This window comes from Apium graveolens, chromosome 5 (assembly GCF_009905375.1).
Source record: "Apium graveolens cultivar Ventura chromosome 5, ASM990537v1, whole genome shotgun sequence".
NCBI lineage: Eukaryota > Viridiplantae > Streptophyta > Magnoliopsida > Apiales > Apiaceae > Apium > Apium graveolens.
The window spans coordinates 165,793,530-165,806,839 of record NC_133651.1 but is presented as its reverse complement, the minus strand read 5'-3'; the positions used below and the strand labels follow the sequence as shown (position 1 = coordinate 165,806,839).

The following is a 13,310-nucleotide window of genomic DNA, read 5'->3' as shown; positions in this document are numbered from 1 at the left end:
ACTGCTCTTCAAACCACTACCAATTCTAGCACGAAGAAGCTCCTTCAGGCACATCTAGCCTCCCTGCAACTTCAGCAAATCCAGGGCTTCCAGCATGCTAGAGATGTGAACACCATGAAGGGTGATATTGAAGAGATGAAGAAGGCCATTTCAGATAAAATAGACTCTAAACTTCCAGACACTGCAATGATTGACATCAAGAGGCAATTAAGGAAAAATTCTGATCTTGCAACCAAGATAGAATCATTGGATACAAGAGTGTCAGCTATGGAAGCATCTTTGACTACCATTCATCTCCATTAAGGCCAACAGACTGATCTACTTCAAAAACTGGTGGCAGCTCAAACCCCCTGCACAACTCAACTTGATGATAACAAAAAGGGGGAGAAAGGACCAAGTGAGGGTGAGAAGCTTCAGATACAAATCAGTAAAGTAATTGTGCCTTCAATTACTATCTCAAAGCCACCAGTCACAGATGGTATAGATCTGATTCAAGCAGCAGCAGCCAACTTGAAAGTTGCTGAGAAAGAAAAGTTGAGTTTGGTCAACTGGGAGAAGATTGATGAGGAGATACAGAAGAAGTTTGAACTTGTCAATGAGCCAGTTAAGTCAGCCATCCATCACTCTCAAGTCAAGCAAATTAGTGTGAATGAGATGAGCATGAACTATCTGGAAAGAGGACAATCTTCCTGCATCAAGTCTCCAAAGGCTGAAATGATTCTTAAACCAAGGGAAAACTACTCAAAATCATCCTTGAAGAACCCCTTGGACACTGTGTATGAGATACCCAAGCCTGATGAGAAGAAGCTTCTGTCAAGATCAATTACCTTCTATAAAGATCCAGCTGATTCAGCTTCTAAAAGGAGGATTGCTAAGATTTTTAGGAATGGGAAAGAAATTTGTGTGGTGGCTGGACATCCTCAATTTGCTCAAGCAAAGAGATAAGAAAAAGCTAGATTGAAGCAAGAAAAGAAGCAGGCTGCTCTAGATGCTAAAAAGGCTAAACAGAAGAGAGAGCAGATTGCTATCTTGGCCAAGCTACATGCTGTAAATTCATCACAACAAATTCCCTCTCAACTATCTGAAGCTACTGAATCAAGGAAGTAAGTTGAAGAACAGAAGAAATCTCCAAGAAAGAAAGCATTGGCTAAAAGAACTAAAAGCAAACTGGATATTGTTGACAAGGAATTGGAAGATCAATTTCCTAAGGAATCCATACCAGCTACAACTCAAACGTCAAAGCCCTCTGTGGTATTTGAAGACATAAGGGTGATGGATTCCTACAGGAATATTCATGGTGAACCTATTGTGCCCAAGGATGAGCCAATAGAATGGGAGAACATACCAATTCCAGACTTCAATCTACCAATCCTTAGCAAGACAAAAAGGACAAATTCAAGAGCAGTCAAGAAAGTGAAGCTGTCACCTGTCAAATCCAAATCTATAGTCAAAGTTCAGCCCAAAGTCAATAGGGGAGACTATCTGTACTTGTGTGACATCAAAGAATTTTCTAACCTAAATCTGTATCTGGATGAACTAGATGAAGTAAGAGGTATTGATGCATACATAAACCTACCTGAAATGTTAGTGTTTAAGTACAAAGGAGGAAAGGAGATTCAGTGGCCACTTCACAGGATTCTTCAAGAAAGCCAAACTGTACTGATTAAAGTTTACTCATCCTTCAAGAAGAACTTTGGTTTCAATGTCACTGCAAGAAGACTAGTATTGAAGAAGATTGAAGAACTAAGGAGTGTTAGAGCTAAAGATGCACTCGCAAAGACTCTAATCATCCCTTACACAGGGAGAAGAGTGCATGTAAGGCCCTACTGGATGATGGAGTTCATTGATGACAAAGGTGTGAGAAGATTCTTCAGATTGGAAGACCAATTGAGTATCTCTAGCAATTAGACTCTTTTGGAAATTCAAGAAAAGCCAATTTCTCAGAATCTGATGAACTAGAATTCCACAGGCAGCTCCAAAATTAGATTGAAGAAAACAACAGAAAGCTTGGAAGAAGATCCAAACCTTCAAGGAACTAGATGAATCTTGAAAATGACTGTGAGCAAAACTTTGTATAATTTTTGTTATTTGAAGCACTTTTCAGTAATATCTACTTTCTCTTAAAGTTATATTTTTAGGGTGTTTTGTTATCATCAAGTATCTCTTAATTTATGGCTACAATTCCAGTAGACATAAATAGGGGGAGATTGTTGCGTATATGTTGTGTACTTGATGATTTCATGAACAAAACACCTTAGTAGATTTTACTTAGTAAAATAATGTAGCACTCGACGGATAAGAATTATAATCCCGACGGATAACTCAATATAGTCCCGACGGATGATGACTTATTTATCCATCGAGTGAGTAACTTATGTAGTAATGAGTCTGTAGCACATTTCTGCATTCACCATTGTATAAATTCTGTAAGTAGTATTCAAGTCATGTCGACTTTAATTAGATATGCAGAATAGGTTGATTAATTATACATAGATGATGTTTTGTAATTCTGCATAAGTGAAATGAAGTCAAATGCCAGTTTGCTACCTGACGGATAACCTACAATGAAGTCGACGGATGATCAATATCTCGACGGATGATCAATCTCGACGGATGATCATGAACCCGACGGATGAAGAATTTAAATATCAGTTGACAGTGATAACACAGTCACATGCGTCGAGTGGATGCAAATGGAATGTGGTAGCCTTTTCAACTGGGTTTTCGAGAATAAAGAAGCATTGCCATTTCCATGCTATTATAAAGATATTCAAAGATGCTGGAATAGAGTAATGAAGTAGCATTATAATAGATTAGATAGTTTTTGTTTTTATTATCTTGTCTTATTACTTTGTAATCTTGGTGATATATAAACCAAAAGTAGCAAATAAAAACAACAATCTGAGAGACAACAAGGGAAACACTTGTAAGCAGAATTCTTAGCATTTCTCTGTATTCTCAGCAGTTCAATATTTGTAAGCAGTTGTGAGCATTCTTGCACACAGGGTTCTCTCGTAAAAATAATATAACTCTGGTGGAATCACTCAAATCCATCAGAAAGTTTTTAAAGACTCTTATTTTTAATTACTTGTGTTTTGATTCACTTAAGTTTTATTCCGCATTGTGCTAATCAGTACACTTATATTTATATTTGAGTTAGAACATTTTATTTCAAGAAAAAGTTTCAAGAATTCCATTCAACCCCCCTTCTGTAATTCTTGTCATATTGTTAACAGACTAACAAGTCCTGATATTATCTCCTGCTAAATATCTTCTGATATCTTAAGTTCTGATAATTTAAGTTCTGATATCTTAAGTTCTGACTTTAGTATAAGTACTGATTTCCAGTTAAGTACTGATTTGTCCTGTTTGTTAAGAACTGAAAACTAAACACAAATCATATTAGACATGACATCACAAATATATCTAACAATCTCCCCCAACTTGTAAATTGGCATAATATACAAGTTCAACAGATATTTGATGATGTCAAAAACATTAAGTACAAATGCATGAGAATTTGACTAGATAACTACAACTTACATTCCTTTAAGCTTTACCATCCTTAAGATCTGATATCAGCTTCAGTCTGTATACACTTCAGAATTTAAGCAGTTGTAGATCTTTGACTTGGCTTCAATTTCTGATCTCTTTGATGTTAGGAGTTGTTCTGAGATAGTTCTTCAAAAGACATCTTTCAACATATTCAAGTTCATTGACCATCCTCCTTTTAGCATTTTTCAATTCAGCTGTATCTTCACCAGTTTGAAAAATAGCTGCTCTGAGATCATTTATCTTAGCTTTCCTTATGTCCTGATCTAGTCTGATCAGATATGCCTTGTCAGACTCTAGATTGAATTCCACAGCCTTATAACCCAGAAAAGTAGTTATGATCTTAGCAGTGTTAGGCTTCATTTCAACAATATCACCTTTGTGATCTCTGTACTTGGGACAATATGGGCTGTTAGACTTTTCAGAGTAAAGCTTCTTCTGTCTTTGAATTTGTGACTTTAAATAACCTGCAGCACCATCTGTTAATCTATCTTTCACTTGAAGTAGGAATAGAACATGTTCCAGTTCTTCAAAATACTTCAATAGAATAGCATTTTTCCTAATCTGAAATACCCTACCATCTGTCATAAAATATAACATGATGTGTTCTTTCAAAACAGAATGGTAAACCATTTGTACAGATTCAAGTTGATTCAATCTTTCAGGAGTTGCCCCTACTCCTGGTTCACTTAAGAAAGTTTGATCATTTGTAGTGTTGTGTACTCTTCTTTCATCAGAACTACCCAATCCAGATTTATCTCTTGCTTCCTTTCCTGTCATAACTCTTACTTCAAAACCACTTGTTACAGTCTTCAAAGGTTGAGTCTGTTTAGCTTTGATGAATCCTGGTAGGAGTATCTTTGAAGGTTTGACATGAGCAATGTCAAAGGTTTCCTTTTCCTTAACTTCTGATATCAATTCAACTTGAGCTATGTCAGAGGTTGCTTGTTTCACTGTCATATCAGAGTTTACTAAGTCTTGACTTTAAACAACATGAGCCATGTCAGAGGTTGTTTGAGAAATTTTCTTTGTCATCAGAGTAAGACTAGCATCTTCTTCATCAATTATTTCTTCATCCATGACTGGCATATAAACCTTTACAGGTTCATGAACTTTTTTTTTGCCCTTGGACCTTGAATCTATTTCCACTTGTGATTTGGCTTTGGCCTTAGAATTTGTTCTTTCTTTTATCATAATACCCTTAAGCTTTGGAAGTTTCTTTTCATCTTCAGAAGCTTTAGATTTAGAGTTGACTTTTTCTGCTTTAAGTCTAGCTTCTTCTTCCTTTAGACTCTCAAAGTCCATTCCTGGATTTTCTTTAAGAAATAATTTCTTTGAAATTTCTTCATCAAGTTCCAGATGATCAATAGAACTTATCTTTTTACCAGTATCAGAACTTATTCTTCTCCCAGTATCAGAACTTATTCCTTGACTTGTAATTCTATCTTTACTTGATGAAAATCCTTTGCCTTGACCTTGACCTCTACCCTTATCAGAGTTTCCCTAGTCATCATTTCCATCATCCTTTCCCTTCAGTGTCTAAATAGATTTGCATTTGGACTTAATCGCTTTCTCCCCCTTTTTGGCATCAGCAGGTTAAAGAAGAGAGACAAGCAATTCCACTGAGGATTGGATCTTATTGAGTTGAGTTTGCTGAGAAGCTTGATTCTTTAGAATTTCATCAATCTGAGTTTGTTGCCTCTCCTGAGTTTTCTCAATGTAGGCAATTCTGTCAAAGGCTAGCTTGAAAAATCTGTTCTTTTCAAGTTTCATATTTATATCTTGCTGGATCAAGGTTTCTTGAATTTTGTTCACCTTGGCATGAGTTGTTGAGTGTAGACCTTGAAGATGCCTAGTACTCAATGCAGTAACTCTCAGCTGTGCCTTAAAATCATCACTGATCAGCATTTCATCAGCTTTTGTCAGATGCTTAGCTAGAATCTTTTCAGAAGTAACAAAACTAGCTGTGTTCCATTCCTTAGTCCACTCCTTTCCTCTAGGAGTTTCACTCTAAGGTACTGGTGCTTCCCCTCTAACAAAATTCTTGACTAAATCAGCTTTATTAACTGTTTGGTAAGGTGCATGTCCTGATGGACCAGCTGCATCAGCATCTAAATTAGCAGCAGCTTAACCAGTAGTTTCAGCATTATCAGCATCAGAACTTATAGATACAGCAGTATCAGCATCCTCTGATAGAATAGCAGTATGTGAGATAATCGAGGTTTCAACATCATCCTCTAAATTCTGATCTACAGCTAAGTTATGATCAACAGCCAAATCTTCATGCCCACCTAAAGTCTGATTTTCATCATCCATATTCTTAATTGGTGTAGTTGGAATATCTTCATTGAAATTAGCATCTTGAATTGGTGTTGTTGGTGGAATGAATTGAGTTGCTGGAGCTTCCAAGTACAGAATCTCAAGCACAATCAAGTTATGAATATCAATTTCAGCACTTGTACCTGGGTCTTCAGTATGTACTTGTTCAATTATAGGTGACACAGGAGGTGTAGACACTCTGTCTTGAGCAGTTTCTGGTTGTGCAGAAGGAAGTGATTCAATAACAATTGGTTCTGTTGGGATCAGAGATTCCTGACCCCCTTCCTTAGCTGCTTCCTCATCTTTTGAATCTGACTCAACTGTGTCCCTGTGAGCTCTTTGCTTTTTCATTTTCTTCAAGGGTGGAGACACTGTAGGAGCTTTATCATCAGGATTTAGCTTTCTAAGACCTTTGAGAGGCCTAGAACTCCCAGTTACAATATCTTTCTGAGAAGAGACCTTCTCAGCTTCTACAACAACAGGTTCTGATGTTTGAACCTGTTCCTCAGTTGTTTCCTCAAATCAACAGAATTTAATCAAAAATTCATCACAAAATAAAATTAAAAATTGATGAAGTAAAGATTAATAAATTACATTTAAATATGTATAGGAACATAATTTGAGAAACAAAGAACAAATCTTGCAATTAAAGAAAATTTCATTGATATATCAGATGAGTACATTTCATGAAAATTATCAATTACATGCAAACATTACAAGATAGACCTAATCTTAGAATCGTAACATCAATAGCCTTAGTCCTAAGCTAAGAAGCCTGACAAAGCTGATGGTGAAGAGAAACGGATGGATGACAATTAATTCTTCTTCCTACTTTCAACAAAGAGAACAACAAGATGAATGATTTGCTCCTGCTGTGTAAGAATACGAAGATGAAATTCTCTTTGGAAAGACAACGGATCATTTTTAATGTTCTCTGGAAGTTGAATTCAGATGACGAATGGAATGTTGTTGATAGGATATGAAGTCGGAATTCCATTTCGAAAGATAGTCACACTTTCTGTGCCATAACAGTAATACCAACTAAAATATGCCATTGTTTGAGAGAAATGAACAGATGTGGTTTTACTGATGAATGATCAGTCATTTAAATAGGCAATGGAATACTAAGGGACGCGAGGAATGTGTAACAATTACAAGTAAAAATAATGACCCCTCGACTCCCTAGACTGATGTGTAATAATAACAGTTAGTAAAAGATCTAAAGACAGAGTTAATGGGCACGGGATATAATAACAATTAATGTGCACATGCAGTTTTTCAAGACATACACACTAACCGCTAACCCATAATGATTATGACTGTTTTATTTCACATAAACCAATATTCTGTAAAAATATGATCGTTCAAGTAATGACCAAAAATAAATCAAGTAAATAAATATTGCCACGTCAGCATCAGAACTTGATTATTATCAGGATTTAAAAGTCTTCAGAATATGGCTTCTTAACTCGAAAAGTGAATGTTTATTCCTGTAATTCTTCACACAAATACGGATATAGGTTCAACAGAACTTAATCATCAGAACTTCCATCAGAACTTGTCCTCAGAATTTATGCAACTGATGTAATATCTGGGATATATCGTGTAATTAATAATTATTATGTATATCTATGCTGTGAATTATTTGTTAAGTGTTATATGTGTCTGGATGTTTAAAAATAATATTAATTGAGTATTTTAATTTTTAAATGTCCAAAATAAAATATAGATAATTGTCATATCTTCCTCTTTATTTTTATGTTGATTTATGAACTTATAGGAAATATATGGATTTTATAAATTCTTTTTCCGGATCTTTATAGACTATTTTACACAATTGGGAACCAGCCGACGTCATCCGTTTTTACGTTTTTATAACCCGAAACTCTTCCAAAAACTCCTTCCTAACCTAATTGCAATATTCCGAGCATTTTCCATGTTTTGACTTTTTCGATCCGGCGTACGGTTTGTCCTGCGCGGGTCCCGACGCAACATTTTCGATACATTATTCGTTTCGGTAAATCAATAAAACTCGTATTTTTGATAAACGGGATCTTTTTATTAAACTATCACAATTATCACCTCGTAATACGTGTAACCAGGATCTGAGACCAAGACCGCAGTACAAATTGTACTGGTTTGGATAATTATCCCGAAAACCGATACCGTTTGGATCAGTTTTTATAAATAAACGTACCATTTTGTATCTGGAATGATCCAACGGGATACTAATTTTCCGTAATTATAAATAGCTTTTACCGTATTTTATTTTGTACCAGAAATCATTTGCAAACAGTATTCACAGAGTTTTTACAGAGAAAATACTATAATTATATTTTGTTCTTCGTAATCAAACACAAATTCAGAGGTGTTATCGATATCCGATTGTGGCGTACATATACTCAAAACGAACCTACTGGAATCTAGAATCCAAATCTTTCATCAAAACATATCCAGAAACATCAGGTGGTTTCCTATTTAATTATTTATATTCGAATTTCTTGATAATTAAATTATGAATTTTTGTTCGAGAGATTGTTTGTATGATTTGATTATTGTATGTTGTAGAGCTTGTTTTCCTGATCATTTTGGTATATTATATTCTTGATTTGGAGTTCAATAACATGCTCAAAATTGGGATTGATTTTCGAAATTGTAAATTAGGGTTTATGATTAGTTTGAATATTCTTGATTGCTTTTGGGTTATTCTTGATTAAGGATTATTATCTGATTCTGTTAGTTGGATTATGTTCCTTTTTCACTTTCCACTTGAATAGTATATCTGAGAGTATCGAACGAATCTGGGAGAGGCCGAAACCGCGTCACCGGAGTTCTTGAACTCGACGGTGGCGGCGGTTTTTCGGGGAAGTTTTCCGGCCGCTCTACTGATCAATGGTAAAAACCGGTTGCAGATATTAGTTCCTGGCACTGAGAAGTACCGTTCTGCACATTTCTGTGCATTGCTGGACCCGTAAAGATTGGTCGGCGAAGTTGCCGCCAGTGGCAGGCAGAGAAGACAACGATTTTGCCGTTTAATCCACTGATTTTCTAAAACTTTTAATTATTTCCTGAACTTTACAATTTTTACAGTTTACACCTTGCAGATAAAGTGTCAAAACCTTACACTTTACCCCCTGGAATTTCTACTTTTTAAAAATTATTTTTTATTTATTTATTTTAATTCCGAAAATCATTTATTTTATTTCTAAAATTCATCTTTAATTTTAAAAATAAATCTAAATTACTTAATTAATTAATTTAAATTATTAATTAATTAATTGATTAATTAATTTAAATATTAATTGATTAATTAGTTTAATTATTTATTAATTAATTTTAATTGATTATTTAATTGGATTTAATTATTTTAAATGATTTAAAAATTCCAAAAAATAGTTTCGAGCTTTAAAATATTATTTTAAATTATTTTCAAGGCTCGATAATTATTATAAAATTATTTTAAAGTCATATTCGTGTGTTCGAACCCTATTATTTAATTATAAATTGATTCGGAGTCCCATTTTAATTTTGAAAAATGTTTTAAAAATCATATTAAATACCTGAAAGACTGTTTATGGCCCGGGACTTCCTTATAAATAAAATTTCATTGATTGTTCGACGTGCTCTGTGCTATCTGATCAGTTTTTACTTGTGTTAGTATAACTTTTAATCCGTAAATCGGATTTGGGTAAAATGAAGGGTAGATGAAACCTTATGACGTCCATGTGACGATTACAATAATGTGAGATGAATATTGATTGATACATATGATGCCTAGTAGAGTAAGCAATGCGTAGGAAAGGGAAGCAGATGATCAGAAAATGGAATTGACATGTAGAAAATACAGCAAGTGATCAGAAAATAGAATCGAGGCATAGGAAAAGTAGACGAGTTGTTGTTGAAGAGAGTCATTTGACGAGTACAAGTGAAATTGGAATCGATTGTGATAAGGCAAGTACTTCTAAACCTTTTTCGAGATATAATGCAAATATTTCTAAATTTTCTCATAACATATTGTTAAGTATTCAAAATAGCTCTGTTTTATATTGTAAATGCTTTGAATCCTTCAACCTTGAACCTGAGCCACATCATTTGATCTTTGAACCGTAAGCCTTATTCTTTGTGAACCATTTCTTGTTGATTTACCGGATACTAAACCACACAAATATGATACTACTCCATAAATATATACCCATCATATACCAAACACTAGAACCGAATTTTTTAAACATACATAAACTTTTATACACAACCATACCTTGTGACATCAAAGAACTAAAACCTTGTAAAAAAATTGTTCATCTGATACTCGATTCTCCTACAGGCTGGAGGCCATTTCCTTCATATACTCTGATATACCCTTGTGGTACCATGAATTTTCACCATGCTCTTATGCAATTGTTTTATTGTTGTTGATTATGACCCGGTTTTATTGAATTATAATGTTTATCATATTGAGCTGCTTTAGAATTGGATAGTTTTCTTTATGTGGACCAGATTCATGGTCAGACCATATCAATGGTCAAGTTAGGCCAATGTGTGCCTTGGATCCAGTAATTAGAGCAGTGATGTGTGCTTTGCTCGGGATTAGTGCGTGACTGATTAGCAGCCTAACCTTGATTTTAAAACTGAAAACTGAATATCCAATTCTAATGATTGTTTAGCAATAAACTTGATTCCTCTAAACCATTTCGTTTGATCATTGATGTAACAACCCGCACTTCCGGACTATTAAATTCTAAATCGAAAACTAAAAATAAAATATATTATTACTCGATAATTCTAATAGATCACGAAATTCAAAGCAGCGGTCAAACTCAATAATCAAAATCATAAAAATAGAGACGCAGCTCCACAAATCCGATAATAATTGTCTAACAGATAATTAAATTTATTCTCTAAAAACAAAATCTTTATTCTAATTCAAATAGCACAAAACGAAGCAGCACAGATCTCCACATAGTTCTCATTCCTTAATCTTAATATGCTCCAAATTCCTAACCTGAAATGTTAAAAGGGGTGAGCTACACAGCTCAGCAAGTACAAATTGACTAACTTTTAAACAGAAAAACAATGGGTGTTTTGATAAAACGATTTTTCTTAAAACAATAATAATTTTGTAAAACATTTTCTAAAATAAATCCAACCCAAAGTTTTATATTTTAAAATTCAGAATTTAAAACAGAACAGAGCAGAATTTATAACAGTACAGATTTTATAACAGATCTGAGCAGAATAAAACAGAACGAAACGATAATTCTTATAAATACCACAGTCTTGATCTACGGCCACACTTTGCCAGTAGCCGGCATCTAATTCTTATTCTTATTCTTTATACCACACTTTGCCAGTGGTCGGCATCTAAAGTTCAATAATTACGCGCCCTTAATAGGTATCTAAAGTTGCACACTTGTGCGCCTACTAAGGGTATCTAAGGCTAGTTCCGGAACTATAGCGTAAATTACGAACGGTTCGAAAACGTAGAGACTGGGTTCTAAAATTCACAAATACTTATATCTTATAATTTCGAAATCAAAGTTTTTATATCTTATATGAAATTAAAAACAGAACTGAAATATCTTTTCGGAAATTTAAAAGTAAGTCAAAAGGTACTTACCTCAAAGCCTGACCAGATCTGAATTTACTCTTTTTGACCCTCTAAACGATATTTTCTTGAAAAACACGAAACACGAAAGCTGAAGATAACGAAAAGACCTTTCTGAAAAGTCCAGAATCACTGAATTCTGACTTACGATGAATTTTCTACGAATTTTACAAGACAGCTGATTTTTGCTGAGAAAGTCCTACGAATTTTAATGATAAAAACAAGGAATACGAATATGGTGTATTTATAACGATACAAAACCCTATATCTCAACTAGGAAATAATAATATTTCCTCCTAAAGATTTACAACCTCTCCAAGTAAATTCCATAAATAAAATATTTGATACACACAATTACCTAAACTAAAAAAATTTCGATTTTCTAAATTATTCTTACACTTATTTCCACAAATAACAAATCTTTTCACAAATCAACTACCTTGCACAAAATGTTTTCAGAATATTCTAATTTTAAAATATTTATCTAGACAAATTAATATCTAATTTCTAATAAATAAATTAAAAATAAAATTACGAATTTTACATTCTTCCCTCCTTAAAAGAATTTGGTCCCCAAATTCACATAACATAAATAAATTAAATAAGTCACTAAAGAAAAGAAATCATACCTTAATTGCGATAGTTGTCATTTCCTGTCAGCTGAAACACACGTCCTTTGCCCATCTTGTTATCTGCTTCCTTCCTTGGTGGCGGTGGCGGATTGTGCGGACAATTCGAAATCTTATGTCCTACTTCTCCGCAATGAAAACAAGCACCTGTATTCCAACGACAGACTTTGTCCGGATGATTCTTGCCGCACCTGGTACACGTCTCTCGATCACCTTGACCCCCGATGTTATCGTACACGTGTGGCTTCTTGAGTGGTCCCCCTTGAAAAGATTGCCCACTAGTTTGAGTGAACCGCCTCTTATTCCAACTGTCAGACGCCTTTTCAGATTCTGCCAAGCCCCTTTCGATCACTAACGCCTTGTTGAGGACAGCCTCGTACGTCTGAAGTTCAAACGACGCCACTGAATTCCTGATGTCACTTCGAAGTCCCTCCTCTAATCTTCGTGCTCGACTGCTCTCATCTGCTACTAGGGTCGACGCGTACTTCGCAAGCTTTGCAAATTCTGCTTCGTATTCAATGACGGTTCTTCCACCTTGTTGAAGTCGAATGAAGTCCCTCTCTTTCTGCAGACGAACTGTTCTCGGAAAGTACTTGTCCTCTAAAGCCTTCTTGAACTTTGCCCAAGTGTACGGTTCATGATTTTCTTCAAGATTTGTCGTCTCATTCTTCCTCTTTTCCATAAGCCACCAGTCGTAAGCGCTTCCTTGCAATTGGTACACAGCTAAGGTCACCTTCTGTTCCTCATTGCTCCCCAGAAGTCCGAAAGCTTTTTCCATCTCTTGGATCCACATCTCAACGATAGCCGGGTCTGTAGCTCCATCAAAAGTTGGCGGGTTCAAACGCTTGAATTGAGAGACGATGTTGGGCTTCGGTTGCTGATTCACAAGTACAGCTAGAGTTTCAGCCAGCTGGTCAAAGACGTTTCCTCCTTCATCATTATTGCCCTGATTTTCATTGTTGTTCTGATTTTCTCCATCCATCTTTACTAGAACACACAAAACAAATTCTAAACTTATAGTCAATAATCAAAAAAAACACAAAAGTCAAACATATCAAATAATCACACAAATAAATGCCCTAAATCCAAAATAATTTTCTAAGACCTATACGATAGTCTAAAGGATCGCATCCTAGGGAATGTACTAGTCCCATACCTAATACACTCCGAAGGACAGCCTGCTCTTGATACCAACTGTAACAACC

At 35.0% G+C, this 13,310-nt stretch overlaps 1 protein-coding gene across 1 annotated transcript; it reads right to left on the bottom strand.

The window, feature by feature from the left end:
* Positions 1-12,106: 12,106 nt before the first annotated feature.
* LOC141660462 (uncharacterized) lies at positions 12,107-13,087 on the bottom strand. The gene has a single exon (XM_074467448.1). It carries the CDS (start codon positions 13,085-13,087, stop codon positions 12,107-12,109), a length of 981 nt encoding a protein of 326 aa, XP_074323549.1.
* Between the last annotated feature and the right edge of the window lie 223 nt (positions 13,088-13,310).

What these genes read in the sequence shown, in the direction of transcription:
- LOC141660462 (XM_074467448.1), bottom strand. Translation starts at nt 13,087, where the DNA reads ATGGATGGAGAAAATCAGAACAACAATGAAAATCAGGGCAATAATGAT.